Source organism: Petaurus breviceps, unplaced genomic scaffold (genome assembly GCF_028583685.1).
Source record: "Petaurus breviceps papuanus isolate PSGF00001 unplaced genomic scaffold, PetGlider_PUasm1.0 400, whole genome shotgun sequence".
Lineage (NCBI taxonomy): Eukaryota > Metazoa > Chordata > Mammalia > Diprotodontia > Petauridae > Petaurus > Petaurus breviceps.
The window spans coordinates 5657623-5684759 of NW_027186316.1; the positions used below are offsets into that span (position 1 = coordinate 5657623).

General features: G+C 42.3%; 1 protein-coding gene across 1 annotated transcript in view; it reads left to right on the plus strand.

Annotated features, from left to right (window-relative positions):
• LOC138170967 (zinc finger protein 420-like) overlaps window positions 1-27137 on the plus strand; it is a 60815-nt gene that overhangs the window by 22411 nt on the left and 11267 nt on the right. The window contains exons 5-10 of the mRNA XM_069100382.1: window positions 447-551; window positions 3137-4165; window positions 21843-22003; window positions 25322-25491; window positions 25611-25692; window positions 26055-26181. Of these exons, the coding sequence (XP_068956483.1) occupies window positions 447-551; window positions 3137-4165; window positions 21843-22003; window positions 25322-25491; window positions 25611-25692; window positions 26055-26181 (1674 nt within the window). The remainder of the gene's footprint in view (window positions 1-446; window positions 552-3136; window positions 4166-21842; window positions 22004-25321; window positions 25492-25610; window positions 25693-26054; window positions 26182-27137) is intronic.

Sequence of the window (27137 nt, forward strand, 5' to 3'; positions counted from 1 at the left end):
ATAGAAAAGTCAATAGTGTCAGAGGCTTTGGAGAGGTCAAGAAGGTCAAGGTTCAAGAAAAGGCCATTCGACTTACCAATAAAAACCACCTAGAGAGAGCAATTTCACTTGAGGGGCAGGAATGGAAGGTAAAATGCAGGGGGTAGAAATGAATGGGAGGTGAGAAAGAGGAAGTAATAAATCTAGGCAGCATGTATGGGTGTGGGTGGGTGGGTACGTGGTCTTCCCCCATTAGGATGTTGGATTTAAGCTCCTTGTGGGGAGGGATTACCTTTCTTTGTATCCCTCTCCCTCAGCACAGTGCCTGTTACATATTAAGTGCCTAAGAAATACATGTTTCCTTCCTTCCTTTTCCAGAATTTACCTGTGACAGAAGGAAAGCTCTAGAGTGATCACTTAAGGGGGTGGTGAGGGGCTTCATGGCTCTCTTCTTTCTACATGAGCAGGTCTTTCTGTTTGCAAACCCGAAATGATCTCCCAGCTGGAGCAAGGACAAATGCCGTGGGTCCCAGATCTGCAGGGAATGGGAGATGATCAGACCACCTGGCCTGGTGAGTGAGGCAGTGATGTCAACCCCCCCCACCCCCACCCCCAGCATTATTGCTTGCCGTTGGCTTGCCGGGGCTAGGTGCTGTGGCATACAAACCAAGGAAGCTTAAATCTTGGCCCAAGCCAGCAGAAAGCTGTGAGGCCTAATTAAAAAAGTGAAATTGGGTGGTAGGTGGAGGGAGCTGTGTGACCTTGGGGAAATCATTTCCACTCTGGGCCTCACTCTTCATCTGTAGAACAAGGCAGTTGGACCAGATGATTTCTCACATTTCTTTTGGCTGTAATAGTGTCTAAGATAGTATCATTTCTCTCTCTCTCTCCCCCATAATAAGAAGCACCATTATGTAGTGACTGGAGAGTTGACATCAGAATCAGGAAGGTCTGGGTCCAAGGTCTTCCTCTGACCTGTCCTGGCTGTGTGACCCTGGGCCAGTCCTTCATCTTTCCCCAGGCAATGGTAGAGGAGGTTGTCCTCTCTGAGGACTTAGTTCCCTACACTGATGAAACTACAGGTCTGAGCCAAAAAAAAAAATCACATAATTTAAATCATTGAAAAACATCAGTCAGAGAACAGAACACTTTGTCTAAAGGTATGTGTTACATGCTACAGACAATGAATGCCAGAAGGATTCGAAGAGGAGAGCTGTGTGTGGGCCAGAGCCCCTGAGGGGAGCCTGTTGAGGAGGTGGGGCTCCAGTCTAGTTCTGTGAGCTGCTAGGAGGCTGAGAGGCTGGCAATGTGGACAGTGAGCAGGTAGGCGTAGGTGTGGGGGCACTCCTGAACTCCCTTCTTGAGGACACCTCTTCCAAGGACACATCTTTCCAAATTCTACAGGGTCTGTTTTTTCATACCTCCTATAGGTAAACATTCCTTTTTCCACGCCAAGTAGTTATTCCTGCTCCCTGCCTTGGCCCCCAGTCCCTAAGCAGACTTCATGTCCATACTCTTTGTTAGGAAGGAAAGCCTGTGCCAGCTCCACCTATTACCTTATTGTATTGCCTGCCCTGTTTCCCCCCAGTTCCACTTCTCTGTATGGCTCGAGAAGCCACGTGGGCAGCTGCCTGGCTTTGAGAGAAAACCACTGCAGCACTCTGCTTCAGTGTTTCTTCCAATGTAGTTTTACTGTTCTACTGGGACAAAGTCAGAGAGAGCCCCTTTACAAAGTAGCCTTTGATGGAGGGCAGGGCATGTGTTGGGTGAGCCACCAGTGAATCCTAAGAAATTGAATGCAAAACAGCTTAGACACCAATCAGTTTGCATATAGGAGGGGGCTCTTAAAGCTCTTGCCAGGGAACATCCGAGTTTGCTACACTCTCCCCCTGCCCCCCAACTCTGCCTTCTGGCCAAGTGCTGAAGTGTAAGGTAGCTGAGAAAACCAGGGGAGGAAGAGGCAGTTTCACAGTTGAAGGAATATCATGCAGAGTTGTTTGGTTCCTGAATGAACAGAACACAGGTTCACTAGGGCAGTCAGAGCTAGAAGTCAGGTATTAGAAGCTGGAACAGGCTTCTTAGGAGGAAAAGAAAAGCTTTTTTTTTTTTTTTTAGCAATTGGGGTTAAGTAACTTGCTCAAGGTTACACAGCCAGTTATTTCTGGGTGTGGTGCTAAGTATCTGAGCCCGGATTCGATCCCATGTCATCCCAACTCTGGGGCCAGTGTTCTTACTCACTGTGCTACCTGGCCACCCCAGAAAAGCTTTTTTTTTTAAAGCAGAATAAGGAAGAAAAGCCAAGGTTTGCCTTAGTAGTGATGGTCAAATTGGTAAGTTTTTAAGTGGAGCTATCTGGGTGTTTATAGTTCTTTAAATTTGACTTTAAAATGTTTCTTACCTTTGAAATTGCCAACATGAGTAATAATTCCATATTTATAAAGCTAATTTGAGAAGAGAGGCTTTTGTTTAGGGTTGAAGAAAGAGCAGAAGTGAATCTTGGGAAGTAGGGTCATCTGATCTAGCCTAGACCCCAAACATGGCTTTGGGCTTCCAACATCCCCAACTACCTTCTGCTTGAAGACCTCCAGTAACGTGTGTCCCCCCTCCCAAAGCAGCACGTTCAGTCTGTGTAGAATTTGTTTCTAGCTAGGCCTCTTACATCCTCTACCCATGCAGTTAGTTTTTGAACTCAAGTTATGTATTTCACATTTATCCTTATCTAATCTTCATCTTCGATTGAGGTCACTATTCTAACTATCGAGAGCTTTTTGGACCCTGGGTCTTTCATTCCACATCCCGCATAGCTGTGCTTTTCTGACTTTGTGTCATTTTCCAATTCACAAGCTTGTCATCTAGTACCTTCATCAAATTCACTGATAAAAATGTTGAACAGAATTGTGCAGAGGCTAGATCCCTGTGGCACTACATCAAAGGTATCCCCCCAGATTGTCATCCATCCAGTAATCACCATCCTCTGGGTCTGGGCACTTAGCCAGCTCCTCATCCATTTAACAGTATAATTATTCAGTCCATAGGTTTCCATGTTGGCCACAATCATTTCATGACCCAGTCCCTCAAATGCCTTGCTGAAACCTAGATAATCTCACTTTCACTACAGAGAGCAGGTGACATTTGTATTTTGTTCTTTTCATTTCAGATGATGGGCTTGAGAAGGGCGACATGGAATCTCTTCATAATCGGAAAATATCTAACAATGAATCTCAGTGGATTTTGTTGGCAGGGATCTCTAGGGATCAAGGCAGCAACCTTGTAGAACCCTCTGCCTATCTTGGCAGATTAGAGGGGCCCCAACAAAACCCTGAAGAGAAGAAGTTGAGGTATTCCCCTTCACAGCCCCCAGGTACCAGGGTTATTATGACTGTCACCACCAGGAAGAGAGTCACAGAGGAGAACAGCCGTGAGTCCTGTGGGTGGGAGTGGAGCTGTGAGCCAAACCACCATCCGATTACCCATGAGGGAGATCTGATGAGGGAGCAGCCCCAGAGTTATGATTCATATAAGCATACCCTCAAGCAAAATTCAGAATTCGTGAGACACATGAGAAATCATAGGACTGAGAAACCCTATAAATGTAATGAATGTGGGAAAGCCTTCAGCAGAAGCTCACATCTCATTCGACATCAAAGTATTCATAATTCAGAAAAGCCCTATGAATGTAATGAATGTGGGAAAGCCTTTAGTCAGAGATCATCTCTTATTGGACATCAAAAAATTCACAGTGGAGAGAAGCCCTATAAATGTAATGAATGTGGGATTGCCTTCATCTGGAGTTCACACCTCATTCAACATCAAAAAATTCATAGTGGAGAGAAACCCTATGAATGTACTGAATGTGGGAAAGCCTTCAGTAGGAGCTCATACCTTATCGGACATCAGAGAATTCATAGTGGTGAGAAACCCTATGAGTGTAATGAATGTGGGAAAACTTTCAGGTGGAGATCAGCTCTTAATGATCATCATAGTATTCATAATGGAGAAAAACCCTATGAATGCAATGAATGTGGGAAAGCCTTTGGGGGGAGATCACACCTGATTCGGCATCATAGAATCCATAGCGGAGAGAAACCCTATGAATGTAATGAATGTGAAAAAGCCTTCAGTAGGAACTCGCATCTTATTCGACATCAGAAAGTTCACAGTGGAGAGAAATTCTGTGAATGTGATTAATGCGGGAGAGACTTCACTCAACTGGCAGAATTTATAGTGTATCCCATTATCCTCAATGGAGAGAAATGCTGACATTGAAAAATCCTTCAGGTAGAACTCAGCCTTTAATGCCTGTTAAAATATGCATCATGGAGAAAAATCCTATCTTGAACAAGAGACTTCCAGGGAATTAGCTCCCCCCAAATTCCTTAAACAAAAACTATTGGGATATGACAAAACCCCTCAGAATAAGAAGAGGAAGGCTGAAGCCATTACCACCACTACCAGGAAGGAGGCAGAGAAGGGAGCAAGGCCTGGGACTAAGACCAAAGAGTCCAAGAAGGAGATTGAGCTGTTGCCAAGGCCTGCCATGTAGGTAGGCCAAGAAGCAAGAAAAAGTGAAAGGGAGGTTCCCCTTTTGGGCAGCAGCAGATCACAGGCTGGTCACATCTGATAGCAACTACTGTACCTGGGCTAAGGGCTGGAATTAGAGAATCATAAATGGAATTGGAAAAGACCTTAGAGTTGGAGGAGAAAACTGCCTTCATTTTACAGATAAGGAGACTGAGATTCCAAGGAAATTGAAGGACTTTACCAGAGCTAGGATTGGAACCCAAGTCCTCTTATCCCAAATCCATTGATCTCTCCATTCTGACCCACCCCCCCACCAATGAAGGAGAAGGAAAGAGGGTCACCTTAAATTTCAAGTTACTCAAAGTGGGAAAAATATTAAATTAAGAAAGGAAAGAATAATATTGTCCAATAGTTACCAAGCCAGAGAACTGGATTTGTTTTTTAAATTTTCAAAATAAAAGAACCAAGGGACAAAATGAAGACAAATGCCAGCAAATCAGTCCCACAAATACTGGGAAAATAAATTGGATGATCACATAAAAGGAAGATTCTAATTCAGCCACAAGAAAAAAGGCAAGGAAGGGATAGAGGGAAAATGTAAAGCAAAGATAGGGACCAACCTTGTGACTTTGTTGGCATAGGTCAGGAAACTCCCTTTACCAATGCAGATTGGATTAGTAAATTCCCTCTCTGCACTTTATAGTCTTAGAGATTACCTAAAATACTTGCCCAGCCTCACACAGCTATTTGGTGTCAGGTAGGATTTGAATCCATATCTCCGTAGCCCTCAGACCAAATCTCCATATAGTCCAGTGGTTCTCAAGCTTTTTGGTCTCAAGGACCCCTTTATACTTTTAAAAATTATTGAGGACTCCTCCCCTCCAAAAAGCTTTTATGTGGGTTATATTTATCAAATCTGACCATTTTAGGAATTAAAATGTCTTAGTATTATTATGAAACTAGTTTTGGCCTCATGCATACCCTGAAATGGTTTCAGGGACACTCAGAGATTCGTCCTATCGTACTTTGAGAAACACTACAACTGCTACTCCATGCTGCCCCTCAATGCAAAAGAACACAGAAAATTAAAATGACAATAGAAGCAAAAATAATTATCTGAGCAAAGTTCAATGAATAATGATAGCTAATATTTGTTTAATATTTTATACTAAATTTCATCTTATCCACAACAGACCTTCCAAGGCAGTGAGTAGGTAAAAAAGACTGAATTTTGGATACCTCGATTAAAGCTTACTTCTAGGGGCGGCCAGGTAGCACAGTGAGTAAGAGCACCGGCTCCAGTGTTGAGAAGACCTGGAGATTGAATCCCGGGCTCAGACACTTAGCACCCACCCAGAAACACCTGGCTGTGTAACCTTGAGCAAGTTACTTAACCCCAATTGCTTAGGGGCGGCCAGGTGGCTCAGTGAGTAAGAGCACCAGCTCCAGTGTTGGGATGACCTGGATCAAATCCTTGAGCAAGTTACTTAACCCCGATTGCTTAAAAAAAAAAAAACAAACTTACTTCTGATATTCAACTAGCTAAGTGACCACAGATAAATGACCTAGTCTCCCAGAGCTTCAGATTCTCATGTAATGATATCTTCAGTGTCTACCTCATACTATTGAGGATCAAATGAAATAATATGGAAACGCTATGCAAATAACATTCGCAAACTAAAGTCACATCAGAATGTCAGCTAGGAAGGCACAGCATCCTAGAAGTCAAATGACTTGCCCAAGGTTGCATGGCTAGTAAGTGGAAGGGTCTCAAAGCCATGTCCTCCTACTCCAAATCAAGTGTTTTTTTCTCTACAGATAATATGTCTTCCAATACAGTTGTAAGACATGCATCTGCATTTCCTTCCAATACAATTACATAAGTCCAAAAAGTAGTTAAAGGCTTGGCAGATAAAAGCTCTCAGAAGGTATCACCAAAAAAACAAAAAACCCCACTCCATTTGTGATGAACTAATTGGAGTTATTTAATTGATAGAATAGAATTAATTCTATTAATTAAATGTATTCTAAAGGAACTAATTAATAGAATAGACACGAACAGGCATCCCTGTGCAGAATGTGGGGCATCAGCGTGAAAACATGCCACCTTCACATCCAGAAGACAAGGTGAACCCTGGAGCGGTCGGGGCCCAAAGGGTGGTGTCTGGTGCAGGCTCCTGTAGCTCTTACGAATTATACAGTTAGTGGTTTGACAGACAAACATTGATTTATTCATGAATCATAGTAGAAGTGGTTACAGAGAAATAAGGAGAGATTACCTCTAGACAACATTGAGAAGAAAAATAGAAAAAGTAATTGCCAGAGACAAATTCAATTTAATACTTAATGATATTACATGTTAAGGATCTGAATTCTATTAAAAGGGATAGTGTTATAGAATAGTTTTTTTAAAAGTACATAACTTGCAATGCAAACTAATACAATGCAAAAAATGGCAGTAGACAAAAATTTGAAATCTTGGTTTAAAATGTTATGCAGGGGTGGCTAGGTGGCGCAGTGAATAGAGTGCCGGCACTGGAGTCAGAAGGACCAGAGTTCAAATCCTGCCTCACACACTTCACACACACACAAACCTAGCCATGTGACCTTGGGCAAGTCACTTAACCCCAATTGCCCTACCTTCCCTCTCCAAAAAGAAAAAATATATATATGTTCTGTAACTTAAAGTGTAAGAATAGGAACAGTGGTAATGATATAAAATAAATTTTAATTCCAGTTGGAATACCTTGAGACAGGCAAAAGGGTTATGTAATGCTGAAAGGGACATATTTACCAAATCAGAAAACTGGATTTGTTCTTTTTAATTTTCAATATAAAAGAACCAAGGAACAAAGTGAAGACAGAAATAATAAGTCAATTCTTAAAGATTATTGGCATCACAAGAAGAATTTGATGAAAGATATAGTTGGCAACTTTGACGCTCCATTATTATTTAGACTATGACATATCTAGAATAAAGAAACCACAGGTCTAAATGCTTATTTAAATTATCTAGTATGTAGTGAAATAAGTGGAAGAAATAGGAAATACACATTTTTTTTCAAGTTGCAAATGAAACTCACAAAGATCATTTACTTGGGTACTGATTGGCTAAAATGAGTCCCTGTGTAAATGTCTAAAAAGCAAAAATTTTATTCATGCATATATGTATATGTATGTGTGTGTATGTATACGTATGTGTATATATACGTATATGTATACATATATACACAATATTTTCATACCATAATTGCAAGAAAATTAAAAATAAATAATTGCAGTATCATTGGGGACAAGGTGAATAGGGATTATACTTAGGATTATAACTTGGAAGTAAGGTGCTTATATGCCCCGAGGGTGTCAGAAGGAGTTCAGAAGGCAGTTTTAGGGTTACCCTTGCCAAAAAGCCCTGGACAAACCAAACATCTAATCAGGGTTGAACTATGCTGAACCTCCACAATACTACCTGTGACTAGAGTTGGGAAGTCCCACAGTTTTACAGGATCTCCCAAGTTGGGAGGGATTTTCCAGTTCTTTAGGTTCCTATGTGTGATCTCATATGAGTCCCCCTCACCTCCTCAGTTGGGGAGGGCCTCAGTTTCCTCCTCTGTAAAATGACAAGGTTTGCAGTCCCTTCCAGATCTAGGATATATGTACCAACTAAGTCTTCAAGATAAATATTTCCATTCTGTACATTAGCTCTCTTGACACTCTACCCACAGGGAGACTGTGACATGCTTTTTTATTCCTTTAGCCAATCAGATGGCATGAACTCCACACTCTTCACCATCTTGGTTGTCGTCTGGACAGTCATCCCTGTCCTTCCTAAAATGTAGTGCCCAGAACTAACCACAGTACTCCAGGTGTAGTCTGAGCAGGGTGCACAGACAGTACAATGGGACCTCCCTAATCCTGTACACCAGGGCTCTCCATTGGAACAGAGGTTCCTTTTTTGTTGCCTTGCCTGTCTTTGGATACCTAGTGCTTAGCATAGTGCCTGACATTTGCCAGATGCTTAACAGATGCTTGTTGAATTGAATCTTAATGCATTAAGATCACATTAGCTTTCTCAGCTGGCATATCATACTGTTGAGCATGTATGTAGCCTGCTAAAACTCCCAGATCTTTCAGGCGAAACTCTGTATAGCGATTCTTCCCCATCTTGTACTTATGATGTTGATTTTTTGAGTCCAAGAGTATGACTTTGCATTTCTCCCTTTTCAGTTTCATCTTGTTCATTTTAGCCCAAGAATCTAGCCTATTGAGACCTTATTGGAGCCTGGCGCTTGCCATTCATTGTGTTGTGTTAGGTATTTTGCCCAGCTTTGTGTTATTGGCACATTTGATAAGCATGCCCATCTATTCCTTAATCTCAAATCACTGATTAAAATGTTAGGCATCATAGGACCTACCACATACCTTTGAGCACTCCCCTTTCCAAATTGACATGGAGCCATCCATGACTACTCTAACCCATCCATGCAGTTCCAGATCCATCCATACTAGCACCTAGCCAGCTCACTTTTCCACAAAGTTAGTACGAGAGACAGGCAAATGATTGACTAAATTTTAGTCACTAAAATCTAGGAAAATTGTATTTCCCAATCAACCAGTCTACTAACCCTGTTAAAAAAAAAAAAAGAAAAAGGATATGAGGTTAGTCTGGCATGACCTATTATTGAGAAAAAACATTCTGGCTCTTTGTGATGATTTACTCCCATCATGAACCATTCCTTCAATAGTATCAATACCTTTTACAGGGGTCAAAGTCAAACATGGCTTACAGTTGGCAAACTTCTCTTTCCTTTTTTTGTAAGTCAAGACATTGCCCTTCAATTCTGCAGCAGCTGTCCTGTTCTCCATCATGATTTGGGTATCACTGAAATTCAGGCATTTCATCTTTCAGTCCTACAGGATGTGATTCATCTGGGCCAGGTGGTTTAGACTTCCCAAGAGCAGCTAGGGGGCTCACTTACTATCTCATTCCTTTGCTTACCTTTGCACTCCTTACTAACCATATTTGTTCTGATCTCAATCCAGAGAAGTCAGAAACAAAGGAATAATCCAGCAGCTCTGACTTCTTTCTGTTGTTTGTCATTGGCTCATCCATCTCGTCCCTTCTTGGTTCATCTTTTCCCCAATAAAGCTTAAAATTTTTATTCTCCATGACTTCAAAATGACCACCACTGACCACTCTTCTTACAGGACCGTGACATACTTTTGTATTTATCCTCTGCTGTTTGCTTTTGTTTCTATCTTCTGTCCAAGTCTTTCTGGAAATCTGTTGGTTTACCCATGCATGCACACTGGTCTCTTTAGATTGTTCCCCCTTTTCTTTTTTTTTTAAAAGCCAATTGGGGCTAAGTAACTTGCTCAAGGTTACACAGCCAGTTATTTTGTGTGGGAGAACCGATCCTGGGTCTCCCGACGCCAGGGCCAGCGCTCTTATTCACTGCGCCACCTGGCCGCCCCTTGTTCCCCCTTTTCTGTACTGGAATTGTTTCTGTTTGGCTCTTCAGAATTTCATTCTTGAGAACTGACTTACCATAGAGAATTTTGGACCATTAGATCCTTTAGACCACTTAGCCTTTCTCTAAATCCTCTGAAATAGCCAGTCCTGGAATCTAAGGTACATGTCATTGTGTGTAGGATATGTGTCTGTGCCTGGCTTTCCTCCCTCTCACAAATTTTAGTATAGGACAGTCATTCCACCTTTCCCTCTCCACCCTGCCCCCCCCCCCCAATACTAGCAGCCAGATACTCTTTTTTGTGAGACTTGTGCCCAAAAAGAGACATTTTCCTCATTGATTTTTCTACCTTTTATGGTATGAAATATCATTAAAGCATGTCAAGAAATCATTACTTACCCTGATTTTTCAGAGAGAATCCCCATCTGTCCGGAAAATTGACCCCCATTGTTTCTATAACTGTGGCAGCTGGGTAGCACAGTGGATAGAGCACTGGGCTTGAAACCAGCAAGACTCATCTCCCGGAGTTCAAATCTGGCCTCAGACACTTACTAGCAGTGTGACCTTGGGCAAGTAAGTCACCTCGCCCTTTTTGCCTCAGTTTCCTCATCTGTAAAAGAAGCTGGAAAAGGAAATGGCAAACCATTTTAATATCCCCGCCAAGAAAACCCCAAATGGGTCACAACAAGCCAGACACAACTGAAAAAATGACTGAACAACATTTCTATAGCTTGCCTTGTGCTTGGCTTGTGATATTTCCCAAATTTGCCTATTTCCTCCTGTTTAGGTGGTCTGTAGTATACAGTATGACAATATTGCTTCTTTTCTTTGTTAATAACCCAAATGTTCTCCACCATCTCTTCCTCCCGTCTAGTAACCTTTCTTCCATAGCCTTTGATCCTTGTTCTTATTTTCTATCTTAGAACTAGACTTTATTGGCATGGCCCTTGTGGCAAGGGTGCATCTCTGCTGTCATCACCACCATGGATTCTCTTTAGTGGCACAGAGCTGTGGTGCTTCCCAAAGGCCATGGAATGACCTAGAAAACCACAAATTAATATTATTTATGTCGCATTGTACTTTTATTTCTTTTGTGAAACATTTCCCAATTACATTTGAGTCTGGTTGAGGTAGCATAGCTGAGTTTGACCCTTCTGGCATAGAGAACACCAGCAGGCATCCCTTATTACAAGAGAGAATTGGTTTCAGTTGCTTTTCTACCTTCTCTAGAATAGTCTGAGAACTAATTGTAGTGGCAAGAATTAGGAAGACCTGGGTTCATATCCCACATAGCTGTGTGGCCACGGGCAAAGTCAACATGGGTGTGCTTGTTTTCTTCTAAATAGAGATAATACCTTCTTAGTACCAACCTTCCTGGGTGATTATGAGGATGAAATGAAGTCTATGTAAAAGACTAACTACATTTTGTCTGGGGATAGGGGTGGCGAGAAGGAAGACTGTTGAAGCCTAAGGATGTCAGGATGCTCAAGCAAAACCAAGCACTAACCAGCATTTCTGGCTGCCCACAAGTTCTTGTTTCCAGCCAGGCCTGATGCTCACTAATAGATAGCCCCAACTAGAAAACTCCTGGCATTTAGTAGGTATTAATTCAGTGGAACCCACTTATGCCACTCACCAAATAATGCACATTTGAGGAAACCCTAGGAAAGGCAGAATTGAGACTAGAACAGGCTAACTTAACTCATCATGAGAAAACTAAATGGAACAATGTCCTCTCTGTTACTATAGGCCCTTTGCAGCTGGGCCTGTCTCAGATCTGCCAGGGACAGCAATGAGGAAACAGCATAAGAAAGGTGGGAACTGGATCCAGAGGGACTTTCTGTCCTTCCTGGTTGGAAAGTATTGGGCTTTTCTCAGTCCCTGGGGGATGGTGTCTCCAGAGGGAATCACGGAAGCAAGAGGAAAAGAATCCCCAAACCACTTCATGGATTGTTTGGGCTAAGCATACATGTTATGCTGAGTATTACATAAAGAACCCATGGTCTTCCTGCCACTTTGGGATAATTCTGACCTTATTTGTTACTTGGAGAAGATAGGCTATAATTGAAATGGTTATAGAAAGTTTTGAGAATTATGAGCCTAAGAAAAACGTAAATAGAAAGGTAAATCTATTGCAAAACAAAGTCACAAGATAAATGCAAAGGCCAATTATATATGCATGCATTTTTAGGAAGACAACATGTAATCTATTAATGTCTCACAGTTAGTCTTAAATTACTTTTATTGTAATAACTCCGTGAGATAAATAGCATCTTTCCTTATTTCATAGATGAGTAAACTGAGAATAAGTGATTTATCTAGGCTGGGTATCGAGCTAGAGATTGGCATTGAACTTGGGATTTCATTGATATAGGGAGTCCGTGGTGAGGAAAACTCCATCTACCTATGCAAGTTGGGACCTTTCTCTGTAGCCTACAGTGTCATAGAGTTGCCTAGAACCCTCAAGTGAAATTAACTTGGCCAGGGTCCCACAGGTGTTTCAGAAGCTTTGACTGAGGGCTTCCTGGCTTGGAGGTCAGTTCTCTAGCAGCTATCTGCCAGTAGGGTCCATAGAACTAATGATTGTCAGGGCCAGAAACTAGTGTTCTTTGACTGGTGTCCTTTCTCCTCCTCCTCCTCCTCTTCCTCCTTCCCCCTTAAAAGTAATCACCATAAGTTACTGAAGCACTTGCTCCAGCCCTCCCCCTCAAACCCTCTGGGGAACTTGACAGAACTGGTTTGAGAGAGAACAGAAAATGAGGAAAGGTATTTTAAATTTGAAAAAAAAAAATGATAGTGCCCCGGTTAATTTGATGTCTAATGTGCTGGACTTGTTTCCATGACACTCTATCCATCTCATCCTCCACTCTCCCCTTCTTCTTTTGCCTTTGATCCTTCCCAACATCAATGAGTCCTGTCTTCTCATTATGTGGGCAAAGTATTTCAACTTCAGTATTTGACCTTCCAGCAAATAACCTGAATTAATTTCTTTAACTATCAACTGGTTTGACCTTCTTGCTCTCCAAGGGATTTTCAAAAGCCTTGTCCAGCACCACAATTTTTTCAGTATAGTCCAACTCTCACAACCATACACTGCTACTAGAAAAACCATAGCTTTGACTATATGGACCTTGGCAACAAGGTGATGATGTCTGTGCTTTTGAAATCTGACACTGCTTCTATTTCTTCTTCCTCTATTTGCCAGAAAATGATGGGACCAGTTGCCAAGATTTTTTTTTGATGTTAAGCTTCAAGCCAGCTTTTACACTCTCCTCTTTCGCCCTCATCAAGAGGCTTCTTAATTCCTCTTCATGTTCTGCCATCAGAGTGGTATCATCTACATATCTGAAATTGTTGATATTTCTCCTAGCAACCTTAATCCTGGCTTTTGATTCCTCCAGCCTGGCATTTCACATGATGCACTCTGCATATGAGTTAAATAAAAAAGGTGACAATATACAGCCTTGTCTCACTCCTTTTCCAATCTTAAACCAATCAGTTGCTCCATGTTTGGTTCTAACTGTTGCTTCTTGGCCCGCATACAGGTTCCTTAGGAGACAAGTAACATGATCTGGTGCTCCCATCTCTTTGAGGACTTGCCATATTTTGTTGTGATCCACACAGTCAAAGGCTTTAGTGTAGTCAATGAAGCAGAAATAGATGTTTTTCTGGAGCTCTTTTGATTTCTCCATAATCCAGCAAATGTTGGCAATTTGGTCTCTAGTTCCTCTGACTCTTCAAAAACCAGCCTGCTCTTCTGGCAATTCTGGGTTCACATATTGCTGAAGCCTAGTTTGCAGAATCTTAAGCATAATCCTGCTGGCTTGTGAAATGAGCACAATTGTTAGGCAATTTGAACATTCCTTGGCATTGCCCTTCTTTAGGATTGGGATGTAAACTGATCTTTCTAATCCACTGGTCACTGTTGAGTTTTCCAAACTTGCTGGCATATTGAGCCCAGCCCTTTAACAGAATCATCTTTTAAGGTTTTAAATAGCTCAGCTGGAATTCCATTACCACCATTAGCCTTATTGTTTGCAATGCTTTCTAAGGCCCACTTGATTTCATTTTCTAGGGTGCTGCCCCACTAGGGGCAAATAATTAGTCTGAATGAGACCAAAGGGTTTCTTTACAGAATCCTAATTTCTTTTTTTAATTGATTTGTGTATTTACTTTTAGTTTACAACACTCAGTTCCACAGTCCCTTCAGTTTCAAATTTCCTCCCCCTCTATTTCTTCCCCCCCCCACCCCCCATGGCGGCATACATTCAAATATAGGACCTACAAATACCTTCACATTAATCATTAGTCAGGTTGTAAAGAAGGATTATAACTGATGGAAGGATCAGTGGGAAAGAGAAAACAAAACAAGAAAAAGATAGAGAACAAGAACTTTCTTTCACTCTGCATTCAGACTCCACAGTTCTTTTTCTGCATGTGAGTATATCTTTCTATCATGAGTCTTTTGGAGCTGTCTTATAACTTTACATTGCTGAGAGGAGCCCAGTCATCACACATATGTTGTGTCTGTAATTGTGTACATATTTCTCCTGGTTCTGCTCTTCTCGCTCAGCATCAGTTCATGTAAGTCTCTCCAGGTTATTATGAAGTCTGTCTGCTCCTTATTTCTTATAGCACAGTAGTATTCCATTACATTCAAATACCGCCACCTGTTCAGCCATTCCCCAAGTGATGGGCATCCCCTTGATTTCCAATTATTTGCCACCACAAAAAGAGCTGCTATAAAGATTTTTGTACATACAGGTCCTCCTCCCACTTCTCTGATCTCTTTGGTATACAACCCTAGAAGTGGTCAAAGGGTATGCACTTATTTATAGCCCTTTGGGCATAGTTCCAGATTGTTCTCCAGAGTGGTTGGATCAGTTCACAACTCCACCAACAATGCTCCAGTGTTCCAATTTGTCCACATCCTCTAGATTTATCGTTTTCCTGTTTTGTCATCTTAGCCAATCTGGCTGGTGAGATGTGGTACCTCAGAGTTGTTTTGATTTGTATTTTAGAGTCTTAATTTCACATTAGCTGTTATTTGACTATCACAGGGGGGATTTAATCCATTTATTTCACTTTGAACATGCATTTATTTTCTCCCTTTCCTACTTCTTTCCCCTGTCCCTCATTAAACAATTAAAGAGAAAGAAAATCATTACAACTGCAGTCTTACAAATCAAATTCTCATTTGGCCATGTCCAAAACCGTAGGTGTCATTCTGCATTTTAATCCTCCAGAATCCTAATTTGTCACTGCATTGTTCAGAGTTTGGAAGTCTTTCAAAATTGTCTTTTTCTATAACGTCATTCTATGAATTTTTCTCCTAGTTCTAATCACTTCGTTCTCCATGAGTCTTACCAATGTTTTCAGAACCTGTCCATTTCATCATTTCTTATGTTGCAGAAGTATTTCATTACATTCATGTACCACAGTTGGTTTGGCCATTTTTCATAATCAGCTCTTATTAAAAAACTTTTCAGAATATAACCAGTTTTCCTAACTTTTATATATGAAAATGAACAGGAAGAAGTCTGGAAATCACCTATGTTTTCTTTTATGTACCTGCAAAATCATCTAGTACCTAAAGGTCATTAGTTCACATTAAATATTGTGAACTAACAAAGCTATTGAACTAATTCTTCTTGGAGCAATGATTGATGTTTCTAGGTTGGGTTTCTGCCAGGAAGCTATCATCTGAGAGCATAGGATCCTAGATGAAGATCTGGAAGGGAACTGAGAGGCCATATATTCCCCACTCCATTTTACAGAGGAGGAAACTGAGACCCAAGGAGGAAAAGGGACTCATCTGAGGTCACAAAGGTAAAACTGAGCTGAGATTTGAATCTAGATCCTCTGACTCCAGAACCAGGATTTCCCACACTGCCCCATGTTTTTGAATTTCTTTTTCCTTCATTTATACCTCTCCCCACTATTATTTATTCATAACATCCTTTAAAAAAATTGAGTTCCAAATTCTCTCATTCCCTCTTCCACCTACTGAGAAAGCATACATGTGAAACTTTGCAAAACACATTTCCATATTATCCATGCCCATCCCTCAAAAAAAAATAAATTCAAAAACAATTCTGTATTCGATTCCCATCAGTTATTTCTCTGGAAGTGGATAGGATTTTTCATCATTAGTCCTTTGGAATTATCTTGGATCATTGTATCACTGAGAAGAACTAAGTTATTCATAGTTGATCATCCTACAGTATTGCTGTTACTATGTACAATATTCTGGTTCTGCTCACTTCACTTTGCATCAGTTCATATAAATCTTCCCAGGTTTTTCTGAAAGCATCCTGCTCATAATTTCTTTATAGCACAATCATATTCCATTCGGCTTATATACCACAACTTGTTCAGCCATTCCCCAATCGATAGGAATTTTCTCAATTTCCAATTCTTTGACACCACAAAAAGTTGCTATGAATATTTTTATACAAATAGATCCTTTTCCCTTTTCTTTGATCTCTTTGGGATAGACCTCCAATAGTCCACTAATAGTGAATTTGTTCCAGCTCCCCTCCAACATTTGTCATTTTCCTTTTCTGCCATGTGAGCCAATCTGATAGGTGTCTACACTCATTTTCAAAGCTGATAATTGCCTTATTTAAATAAACATTAATGTTTTCATCAGATACTATCCCCAATTTTGACTGATTTGCTAGTCTGAAATGTAGTAGACTTGGGGAAACTGATGCCCAGAAAGGAAAGTGACTTGAACTGTCAGGTTCCTTCCTTCCTTCCTTCCTTCCTTCCTTCCTTCCTTCCTTCCTTCCTTCCTTCCTTCCTTCCTTCCTACCTTCATCTCTTTATTTTCTTTTCTTCTTTCTTAGTTTTCTTCCATCCTTCATTTCTTTCTTTCTTTCCATCCTTCATTTCTTTCTTTCTTTCCATCCTTCATTTCTTTCTTTCTTTCCTTCTTTCTTCCTTCCTTCTTTCCTTCCTTCATCTCTTTATTTTCTTTTCTTCTTTCTTTCTTAGTTTTCTTCCTTCCATCCTTCATGTCTTTCTTTCCTTCTTCCTTCCTTTCTTCTTTCTTTCTTTTCCTTTTTTCTTTCTTTCCTTTCTTCCTTCCTTTTTTATTTTGTGGGGCCAGGGGAAAGCTCTGTAAAGAGTTTTCTTGGGGATTTTGAAATTTGAACCTGACTTCCAGATTGATAGAGAAGTTAACAATGATGGTGGCTTGAAATCAACACCACTTGCCATCACCCCCACTTTCTATAATATTAATATGCTTTAAAACAAATCTTTTCTCTTAGAAAAATTTTAGGTGGAGTGATCAAGGCTATAAAAGTTATCCAGTGGTTTTGGAACAGAAATTTGATACAGCTTCCTTTGTTCATAATTCCCAAAAAGAGTGAGGTTTGCTTAAAACACTTGGGGCAGGATATTTTTCACAGTGAGCAAATAGTGGCAAAAGCAGTGAGTTCAAATGATTTCTAAATCTGAGGAGACTTTTTCAGCAAAATAATGGCAAATTTCTGGTTCTACTAATAATTGTTTTTTTTTCAAGCTCTTAGAATTGCCCTTCAACGTCTGTCCTCTTAATGTGTCCTTTCTTTGCTAGCTTCTGCTTTCAGGGTCCTATTTTCTTGGTCATTTGTCTACACACAATGCAATTTCTCTATGAAGTTGTGTACTGTTCACCAACTCTCCTTTCCTTCAAGAATAAAAACCTTCAAACACCTGGAAATCACCTAGGCTTGATTTTTTCCCCTTTAAACTTCTCTGTAGTTTATGGTTCCCTTCCTAGACTCTTTTTTTTCTTATAGTCTCCCATGTCTGGAATCAGCACACTTCTGCATTTCATTGGCTGAAGTCCTTCCTTTCATTCAAGATAACCAACCCACCAGGCCCTGCCTCTGCGGTGAAACCTACCTAGACCTCCCCTTTAACTGCATCCCCCCACAAAGTAATCTCTCCATCCCCACATTTCTTATAGCACTTTGTTTGGATTTATTCTTTGCCTCACACCAGATTCACTGACTTGAAGCTAGAATGGACGAAGTCCAATCTCCCCATTTTACAGATGTAGGAAACTGGCTCAAGAGGCTATGTGCCTAAGGTTGTACATATAGTAAGTAAGTGGAGAAGGGATTTGAACTCAGATTCTCTTGCTAATAAACCCACCATTCTTTCCACTGTGCCATGTTCTTCTGTCCCTTATCCAGGGACCTGGCTCATGATCTGACAGGACAGGCCCCCTCTCCCCAATGGGAACCTTGTTACCACTGAGGTGAATTCACCTGGTCTCTATAATGATGGTATCAAATCAATGGTATGCTGGTATTTAACAACCAGCTCTCCTCCAAACACACTTTTCTCCATCATTTTCTTAAATCTAGACAACCAAGAAAACAATAAATCAAGCCATAATTTGTAGCTGGTTCTAGAACACCCCAACAAAACCTAATAAATGTTTCACTAATGCTAGCCTTCAGATTCATTATATACACTTTATTAACTCTGTGCTGATTTTTCCCCTTGCCTTACTTCCCAATGTCTTCCCTAATCACTGCCATCAAGAACTGCTGCCTGGGAAGGCATCCTTTTTTTCCTCCCACACTTCCCCTTCATTCCAATCCTGCTTGGCCCTGTCATTCCCTAGCGCAGAGCCTCCCTCAATCCCCAGTGTGCCCAAGTATTTGGAACAAATTCCTCCTCTTGGAACGGCTAGGTGGCTTAGTGAATAGAGCACTGGCCCTGGAGTCAGGAGGACCTGAGTTCAAATCCGACCTCAGACACTTAACAGAAAACTAGCCATGTGACCTTGGGCAAGTCACTTAACCCCAATTGCCCTACCTTCCCCCCTCCAAAAAGCAAAAAAAAAAAATGGATAAGAGGAAGAAAAAGGAGGAAACTCAGGCCCAGGGAAGTGAAATTACTTGCCCAAGGTCATACAATAGGATTCCAGATCTAAAGTTGGAGGGAACTTCAGAGGTAATCCATCAGGATGTATTAAGTGCTTACTATGTGCCAAGCACTGTGCTTAATTTTACAGAGGAGGAAACTGAGGCCCAAGGCAGTAAAGTGACTTGCCCAGAGTTTACATAGCTAGTAAATGTCAGAGGCAAGATTTGAATACAGGACTCCCTGACTGCCAAGTCCAGCATTCTATCTACTATACCACTTTGGGGGAGTTGGTATTAAGAAATGACCATATGGGGAAGAAAAAAAATCAATAAAATATTTTTATAAAAAGGAAAAAAAGAGCACTGGTCTTGAAATCAGAAGACAAAGGGTGAAAACATGGACATTACAGTAAAAAGAATGCTGGATCTGGTCTCAGAGGGTCTGCGTTCAAACCCTGCCTCTGCCTGTGTGGCCTTGGGCCAGTCACTTCCCCTCCTTGGGCTTCAGTGTCTTTTTTCTGCAAAATGAGGGGGTTGGACTAAGTGAATTTGGAGGTCCCTTCCACCTTGCAATCCAGTTCAAGACCCGGATTCAGCATTTCTTTGCTTTGTTGCCTTGGACAAGTCACTTCACTGATCACTTCTTAATATATGGCCCTTTGAACCTGGAAAATCTTGGCATCATTAAAACATGCTGCCCTTTCCCAAATATAGTTCAGCCTGTGTTCCTTTTCAAATCTGAGCCCAGTTCCCACTTCATTTGTTGAGTCTGTCCAAGATCTAATGTATTGCTAGAGAGACCATATGGGTGGTAGTTCCAACTGTGTGCTGTATTCTGGACCCTGGGCACTCTTCACCCATTCAGTTTCTCCTTAGCCATACTCTTGAGTCAATAAAGTAGCACTCAAGATATCTCACATAGCATACCACAATAAATCCCTTTCAGACATCTCAAACTGCAAGTCTGATAAATATCTTAACTCATCATTGTATCCCCTAAACCCACTGCTGCCTTCCCTGTTACTCTAGAAAGTAACACCATCTTCCCAGTTTGGAACTATAATAGTTTTTGATATCACAAAAATCGAAAGTCTTATCTATTTGTCAAATAAAATAAATTATAGGAGTCAAAATAGATGAGTTTGATTCATAACTATGGAAAGGGTTTGCACAACAAAAAATAATACATTCAGAAGAGAAAGGAAAAGAAACCTGGGAGAGAAATATGTTGCCCTAAGAAGTTTTCCCTCAGAGGCCAAAAGATCTAAATGCTCAGTTCTCAAAAGAAGAAATAAATCATAAATACTCACCCGAAAAACTGTTTAAACTATCTGATCATCAGCAATACAACACAGGAACAACTTGTCATGCCACCGAACTCTCATTAACTTGGCTGAGATTGCCAACAATGATAACCTGCGATTTTGCTGGGCTTGTGCAGAAGCCATCCCTTCTACCAAAGAAAGAGGAAAAACCAACCAGTAAATGAAAGCTGTGTTTAGTATTCCATATCTATAGTCTCTTACCTCTGCAAAAAGAGGATCTCCTATCTTTTACTCTTTCTGGTTTTTAAAAAAAATGTGGTTTTTTTTCTTTTACATCATATTTCTTTTTCAATTATATAGCTCTCTTCTCCTGCTGGAAGAGTCATTCCTTGTAACAAAGATTTAAAAGGAAAATGCAAAAATCAACCAATCAATAAACATTTTACTGTCTACTGTGTGCCACGCACTGTGCTAAGCATTGAGGATACAAAAAGAGGGAAAAGACAGTCACTACCCTCAAGGAGCTCACAGTCTAATAGAGGAGAAAACAAACAATATACAAAAAAGTTATATACAGGATAAATAGGAAATAATTAACAAGAGAAATTAAGAGGGGTTGGGGAAGGCTTCCTGTAGGAGGTAGGATTTTAGTTGGGACTTAAAGGATCCTAGGGATGTCAGTAGTCAGAGCAGAGGAGGGAGACTATGCCTAGAGGAAAGAGATGGAGTGTCTTGTTTGTACAATAGGAAGGGGGCCATTGTCAGTGATTAAAGAGTACATGGTAGAGTATAAGGTGTGAGAAGACTGGAGAGGTAGAGCTAGGTGATGAAGGACTTTGAATGCCAAACAGAACATGTTGTCTTTGCTCCTGGGGGCAATAGGGAGCCACTGGAGTTATTGAGGAGAGGGAATCATGTGATCAGACCTGCACTTTAGGAAAATTATTTTGGTGACTGAATGGAGAATGGATTGGAGTGCAGAGATACTTGAGACAGGCAGACCCACCATCAGGCTATTGTGATAATACAGATGTGACATGATGAGGACCTACCCCAGAAGAGAAAAGGGAAAATATTCAAGAGATGTTACAAAGGTGAAATTGATAGATGTTGGCAACAGATTTGATGGGGGGGAGGGGGCAAGGGGGAGAGGAGGATGGCACAGAGAATGAGAGATAGTGAGGAAGCCAGGATGACTCCTACGTTGTGAGCCTCAGGACTGGGAGGATGGTGTTACTTTCTAGAATAAGAGGGAAGGGAGCAGGGGGTTTAGGGGATACGATGATGAATTCAGTTTGGGACATAGTGAGTTTAAGATATTTATCGGACTTGCAGTTTGAGATGTCTGAAAGGGAGCTGAAGGTGAAATGTGAGACTGGAGGTCAGAAAATCGTTTGGAGGCAGAAAAGATAGATTTGAGAATCATCAGCATAGAGATGCTTGTTAAACCCACAGGAGCTGATGAGATCCCCAAGGGAAGTAGCATAGAAGGAGAAGAGAAGAGGTCCCAGTACAGCATCCAGAGGGAAACCTAGGGTTAGAGGACAAGATCTGGAGGAGGATCCAGCAAAGCCGACAGAGAAGGAGCAGCCAGATAGGTAGAAGGACCGGGAGAGTGTGAGGTGTCCCGAGACATATGAAATATCCCACAGCCCGGCAAAAAGCCTAACGGCTCTCCCGGACTTGGCAACGTATGCAGCATTCCGCACCCATTGTCCCCCACTTCCCCGGCCGGCCAGGTGTGCAAGGGGAACGACGAGCGAGACTCGGGGACCTCCGAGGCGTCCTAGAGAGGCAGCGGAAGTGGCGGGCCGGCCTCCGCAGCCCACGGGGGCGGTCGCTTGGGGGTGGGGCCTCACTTCCGGCCCCGCCATCGTCCGTCCGCTCGGGCCGGTCGCAGGTGAGTGCGCCTGGGCGGGCTCGCTGCCTCTGCCTTCCTCTTTCTTTCTTTCTCTTTCTTTCCTTCCTTCCTTCCTTCCTCCCCCCTCTTCCCTTCCTTCTTCTCCGCCCCTTCCTCCTTCCCTCCCTCCCTCCCACTCTTCCTGTTCCCTTGCCCCGGCCGGGGGCCATGTAATCGTCACCAGCCCCCCTCCTTTTGTCCAGTACCTTGCCTGGTAACGGCCCCGCCCAGGCAACCAGGCAGTCCGTCAGCAGGCGTCTACTGTGTGCTGGCACTGGGCTCAGGCAGCATAAGGTGTGGGTGCGAGTCCTTCCTCCGCCACTGATGCCCTGTGTGACCTTGAGCAAATCACTCCTTCCTGGGCCTCAGTTTCCCCCTCTGTAAAATGAAGGGGTTAGACTAGATGGCCTGTGAGAGCCTTTCCAGTTTTAGATCTAGGATCCTAGGTGTGACCTTGGGCAAGTCACTTCCTTTCTCTGGGCCTCAGTAAAATAAAGGGGTTCGACTAGATAGTCTTTGAGGTCACCCCTTCCAGCTTTAGATCTGTGATCCCATTAGGGAACTTAAACAAGTCACTTCCTCACCTTAGACCTCAGTTTACCCCTTGTGTAAAATAAAGGAGTTGTACTAGCTGTCCTCTTAGGCCCTGTCTAGCCCCAGAGCTATGATGTTATATGTCACCTTGGGCAAGTGATTTAATCTCCTTAGGCCTCAGTGTCCCCATCTGTAAAATAAGGGAATTAGACTAAGCTGGTTGGTCTATGAGGTCCCTTCTGGTTACAAGGGTCTATGTTTCTGCATTTGGTAAAAGCCTCTCATATGTGAGGCTCTATGATGAAGGTTGGGAACAGAGGTAGCATTGGTGATTTAGGGGCAAGTGGGGAAAAGAGAGAAGAAACCAGACTCCTTGTCTCAGTGAAAACAGGAAACTATTACTAATCTAAAAAAAGTGATGTTGGGTTTGATTTGGTTTAATATTTCAAAGCCATTTACATATCTTTCCTTGTAGGGCCCTGAGTTCACACACCCCACTGATTAAAGTGTCAGGCAGTTTCCAGGTACTGCAGCCCATTCTCCTACAGCCTTATTGTGGCCCTAAAGTGTTTGCCTCTTTTTTTTTTATTCTGAAATTGAACATTTTCTTTTCCATCTTGATACCCCTCATATAGGATGCTAAGTCCAGAAAATGGTTTTACTCTAGTTTTTTCCTTTCAAAAATTTTTAAAAATTAATTTTTTTTTAAACATCCCCTCTCCCATTATATTCCTCCCCCACTTAGAGAGCCATTCCCTCATGGGGAGTGGTGATGGGGGACAGGGAGAAGCACTCCACATTTTGCTATAATCTTTTTTTTTAAGCAATCGGGGTTAAGTAACTTGCACAAGGTTACACGGCCAGTTATTTCTGGGTGTGGTGCTGAGTGTCTGAGCCCAGGATCCCATCTCCAGGTCATCCTGACACTGGAGCCGGTGCTCTTACTCGCTGAGCCACCTGGCTGCCCCTAATTTTGCTATAATCTTAACAGTCTTTTCTAGTCAGGTTTGTTCCTGGTTCTCATGAACTACTGAAAACTAAGAGATAAAGCAATGTAAAGGTTAAGGCTTGACCTCATGGGTCTATTTTAAACTATAATTAATAGACACTTAAAATTGCCTGAATAAGTCCATCAAACAATCTTTTAAATAATCAAGTTTTTGTTTGTAAATCAGCAAAGTAATTTTACCCCTCTGCAGTTCAGAAAGTATTGTATGCACATTTTCAATTTTATTTTATTAAAGAGGGGAAATAGGCCCATGGGGCTTTGCCAAGGCTTTTCAGTTTTGACTAAATGTTCCATTTTGGAGGTGAGAAGGTAATAATCATAGGAAGAAGAGCCCTCTCAACATTGTCTCAGATGACCCCGAATGAGGGAATTGAGTGAGCTGGACCAGATAGCCCTTATGGTATTGAACTTGAAAAGTAAGTGTTAGGAAGGTGACCAACACCTTCACGGATTGATGGAATGAGGCAAAGTTTTGGTCTTGCCAGAATGACCTGAGATCTGGAGTCCAGACCACCAAGCCAAGCTATTAGGCCCTCTTCTCTTTCTGCATGTTCCAGATAAACCTGCTTAGGCCCCCAGGCCTCCATTCTCCGTGTTACCCAGAAAGCCTTGCTCTGGGCAGTAATAGAAGCTGACAAGTGGACCCCATTCCTGAGTGATAGAAACCAGCACTAACCAGAAACACATGGAATCATTCCTTCATCTCTGAAGGAAGAGTTGTCTCTTCTCCCCTTTATTGAGTGGCAGGCTGGATCACAGTGGCATTAAGTGCCTACTATGTGTTAGGCAGTGGGGACAGAGAGAGATTAAATAATCTGCTCTCAGGAAGCTTACATTCTCTCAGGACGACGAAGTGCTATATGAATGTGCACTGCTGTTATTGTTACTATTCATCATAATTGGATAAGATAAACTGGTTTGACCTTAAATGGAAAGAGCATTGGCTCTGGAGTCAAAGGACCCAGATTCAAATCCCACCTCTGATGCGTAGTAGCTGTGTGGCCTGGGCAAGTCACTTTGCTTCTCCAGGTTTCACCTGTAAAATGAAGGAGCCAGACTAGATGGCCCTTGAGGCCCCTTCCACCTCTAGCTCTAGGGCCCTCTGAGGATCTAACAGAGACCAGGGGACACTTCATGGTCTCTCCCTGAGGGCAGCCGATTTCATCTCTTTCAGACCCCAGTGCCTAACATGTAGTAGGCACTTAATGCCACTGTGATCCAGTCTGACACTCAGTAAAGGGGAGAGCAGACAGCTCCCTTCAGAGCCGAAGGAACACTCCCTGTGTTATGCAGCTCTCCAGTTTCTGGTCAGTGATGGCTTCTAACATCCAGGAATGGAGTCCACTTGTCAGCTTCCCCAGAGTAGAGATGGCAGGGCCTGAAAGACCAATTTTTAGCTGCTATCAGATTTTTCCTTAAGGCCAGCCCTACCACTTCCCCCATTTACTTCAGCAAATGGGGCTTGGAAAGACTAGAGTCCCTTGACCTGGCCCATTCCATTGTCCTGTCCGGGAAGGGGAGCAGTTGAGTATTTCTCTCCTGGGACTCTAACATCTGGCCATCTGGTGTTTGGTGATGGTCCAGCTCTGGGTCTTTTTTCCTTCCTCCTCTGGTCTGCTGCTGACAGCACTGTTCCCCCTTTCATCCACCACCCAGAGAGAAGTCTGAGGGAGGTTCCACAGGCCTCACTGGCTTAGTTTCAGCTACATGCTACAAATAAGTGTGTGCCAGGGGCTGCCCATTGCTGCTTTTGCAGAGCTGAATGTTGAGCAAAGATTTTAGGAAGGACTGCTTCACTGATCCCTGACCCCCTGGCAAAGGCACACTTGATGATGCCCTTTCTGGTGGCTTCCACTGGTCCTCTGTACCTATCTGCTCCTTTGTTCCCCACTGAAAGAATGTCGTGGGCACAGCAGGCATTCAGGAGTAACTACTATCAGAACAGGTAAGGGGGTGCTAGGAGGGCCTCTTCCTTGGTTTGGTGACAGAGGGGGCATCCAGGGCTCCCCAGGGGAACCATAGGACTCGGCTGATCTAACTCTTGGTTCTTTTGTCTTCCCACAGTTCTGGTTTTCTTTCTTACCCTGCCCGAGAGGGCCCAGGAGGAAAGACGATGGCAGCTCCATTGGTGACACTCAGGTCTCAGGTGAATTGTGGCTTCCTCTGTCCTTCCTCAGTTTTCCTTCTAGGGGCCTGAGCACCAATCCCCTCTCCCAGCAGCTTAGACAGTGTAATACCATTGATTGTCATTATTTTGGGAATGTGCCTTTACAAATGGCTATCCCCATTTTTCACATGAGGTTCAAGCTGAATGCCTTGACTGGGACTGTACAGCAGAGGTGTAGCACAGAAAGGCTAGGGGGCACAAGTCTGTTGTCTCTGTTGCCTTTTCTGGCACGGCTTAATGCTGCCACCCATACACACAGCTGCATGTCCCTCTCTGGTCTCTAACGCCCTGCCTTCGCCCTTCCTGTGGGGTCATGGTGGGGGTTGTCTTTGATGTTTTAGGAGGTGGTGACATTTGAGGATGTGGCAGTGTATTTCACTGAGGAGGAATGGGATCGATTACACCCTGGTCAGAGGACTCTCTACCGGGACGTGATGCTGGAGAATTACGTGAACGTCACCTCGCTTGGTAAGGGCTGTCTGTTTCCTGAATCAGAAGCTATCCTGGGCCTCCAGATTTATTAATAGTTGTAAAGACAAGTAGGCAGTTTACATTTCCATACCATCAGATGTTACAGAGCTCTGGCAGAACCAATACTGTTTGCATTTTAAAGACAAACAACCACCAAAAAGAGTATCCGGGGGCATTATATGGGCCTTGAGGACCCCTGCAGGAGCCCCTGCACTGCTGGGCCTCCTCAGGGCGGTGGGATAGGTGATAGATCTTCTCTCTGACACTCCCCAAATACGTAACCCTACATGGACAAATCACTTAACGTTTCTGAGCCTCAGTTTCCTCATCTGCAAAATGGAGATCATACATGTAGAATCTACTTCCTAGGGTGGGTATGAGTCTCAAATCACATAATGTATGTAAAAGCCCTTGGCAAAAAAAAAATACTATGTAAATGCCAGTTACCACCAGTTATGCTCTAAAGGAGTAATTAGCAAGCTGTCTACTAGTGGAGTTTTTCCAAAAGATTGGTTAGAACAAATCATCCAAAATTAGAACCCCAAGTGTCCAATCAACCTGTGTTTGAGAAATCCTAGATTACAGAACCTCCGGGAAGAAGCCAAAAGCTATGGTACCCGAAAACAGTATGGCAACGAGTGGCATTGGCCAGACTTCTTGTGCCACACGCTATCATCAATTCCAAATGGATCGGTGATCGAAATAGTTTTAAATATCATTGGCAGTCTAAAAGTAAATATTGCTTTACTAATTACAGAGAGCAGAAACTTTAGCAGTTTAATAAAGATGTCAGAAATGGATGGATTTGATTATATAAATTAAACATTTCTTTCTACAACAAAAAGCAGTGCATCTGGAATAAAAAGAAAGAAAGTAGTTAACATTTCCATAACTCTTTTAGGTCTGAAAAGTGTTTTACATGATATTATCTCCTTTGGTCCTCAGACAGCAGC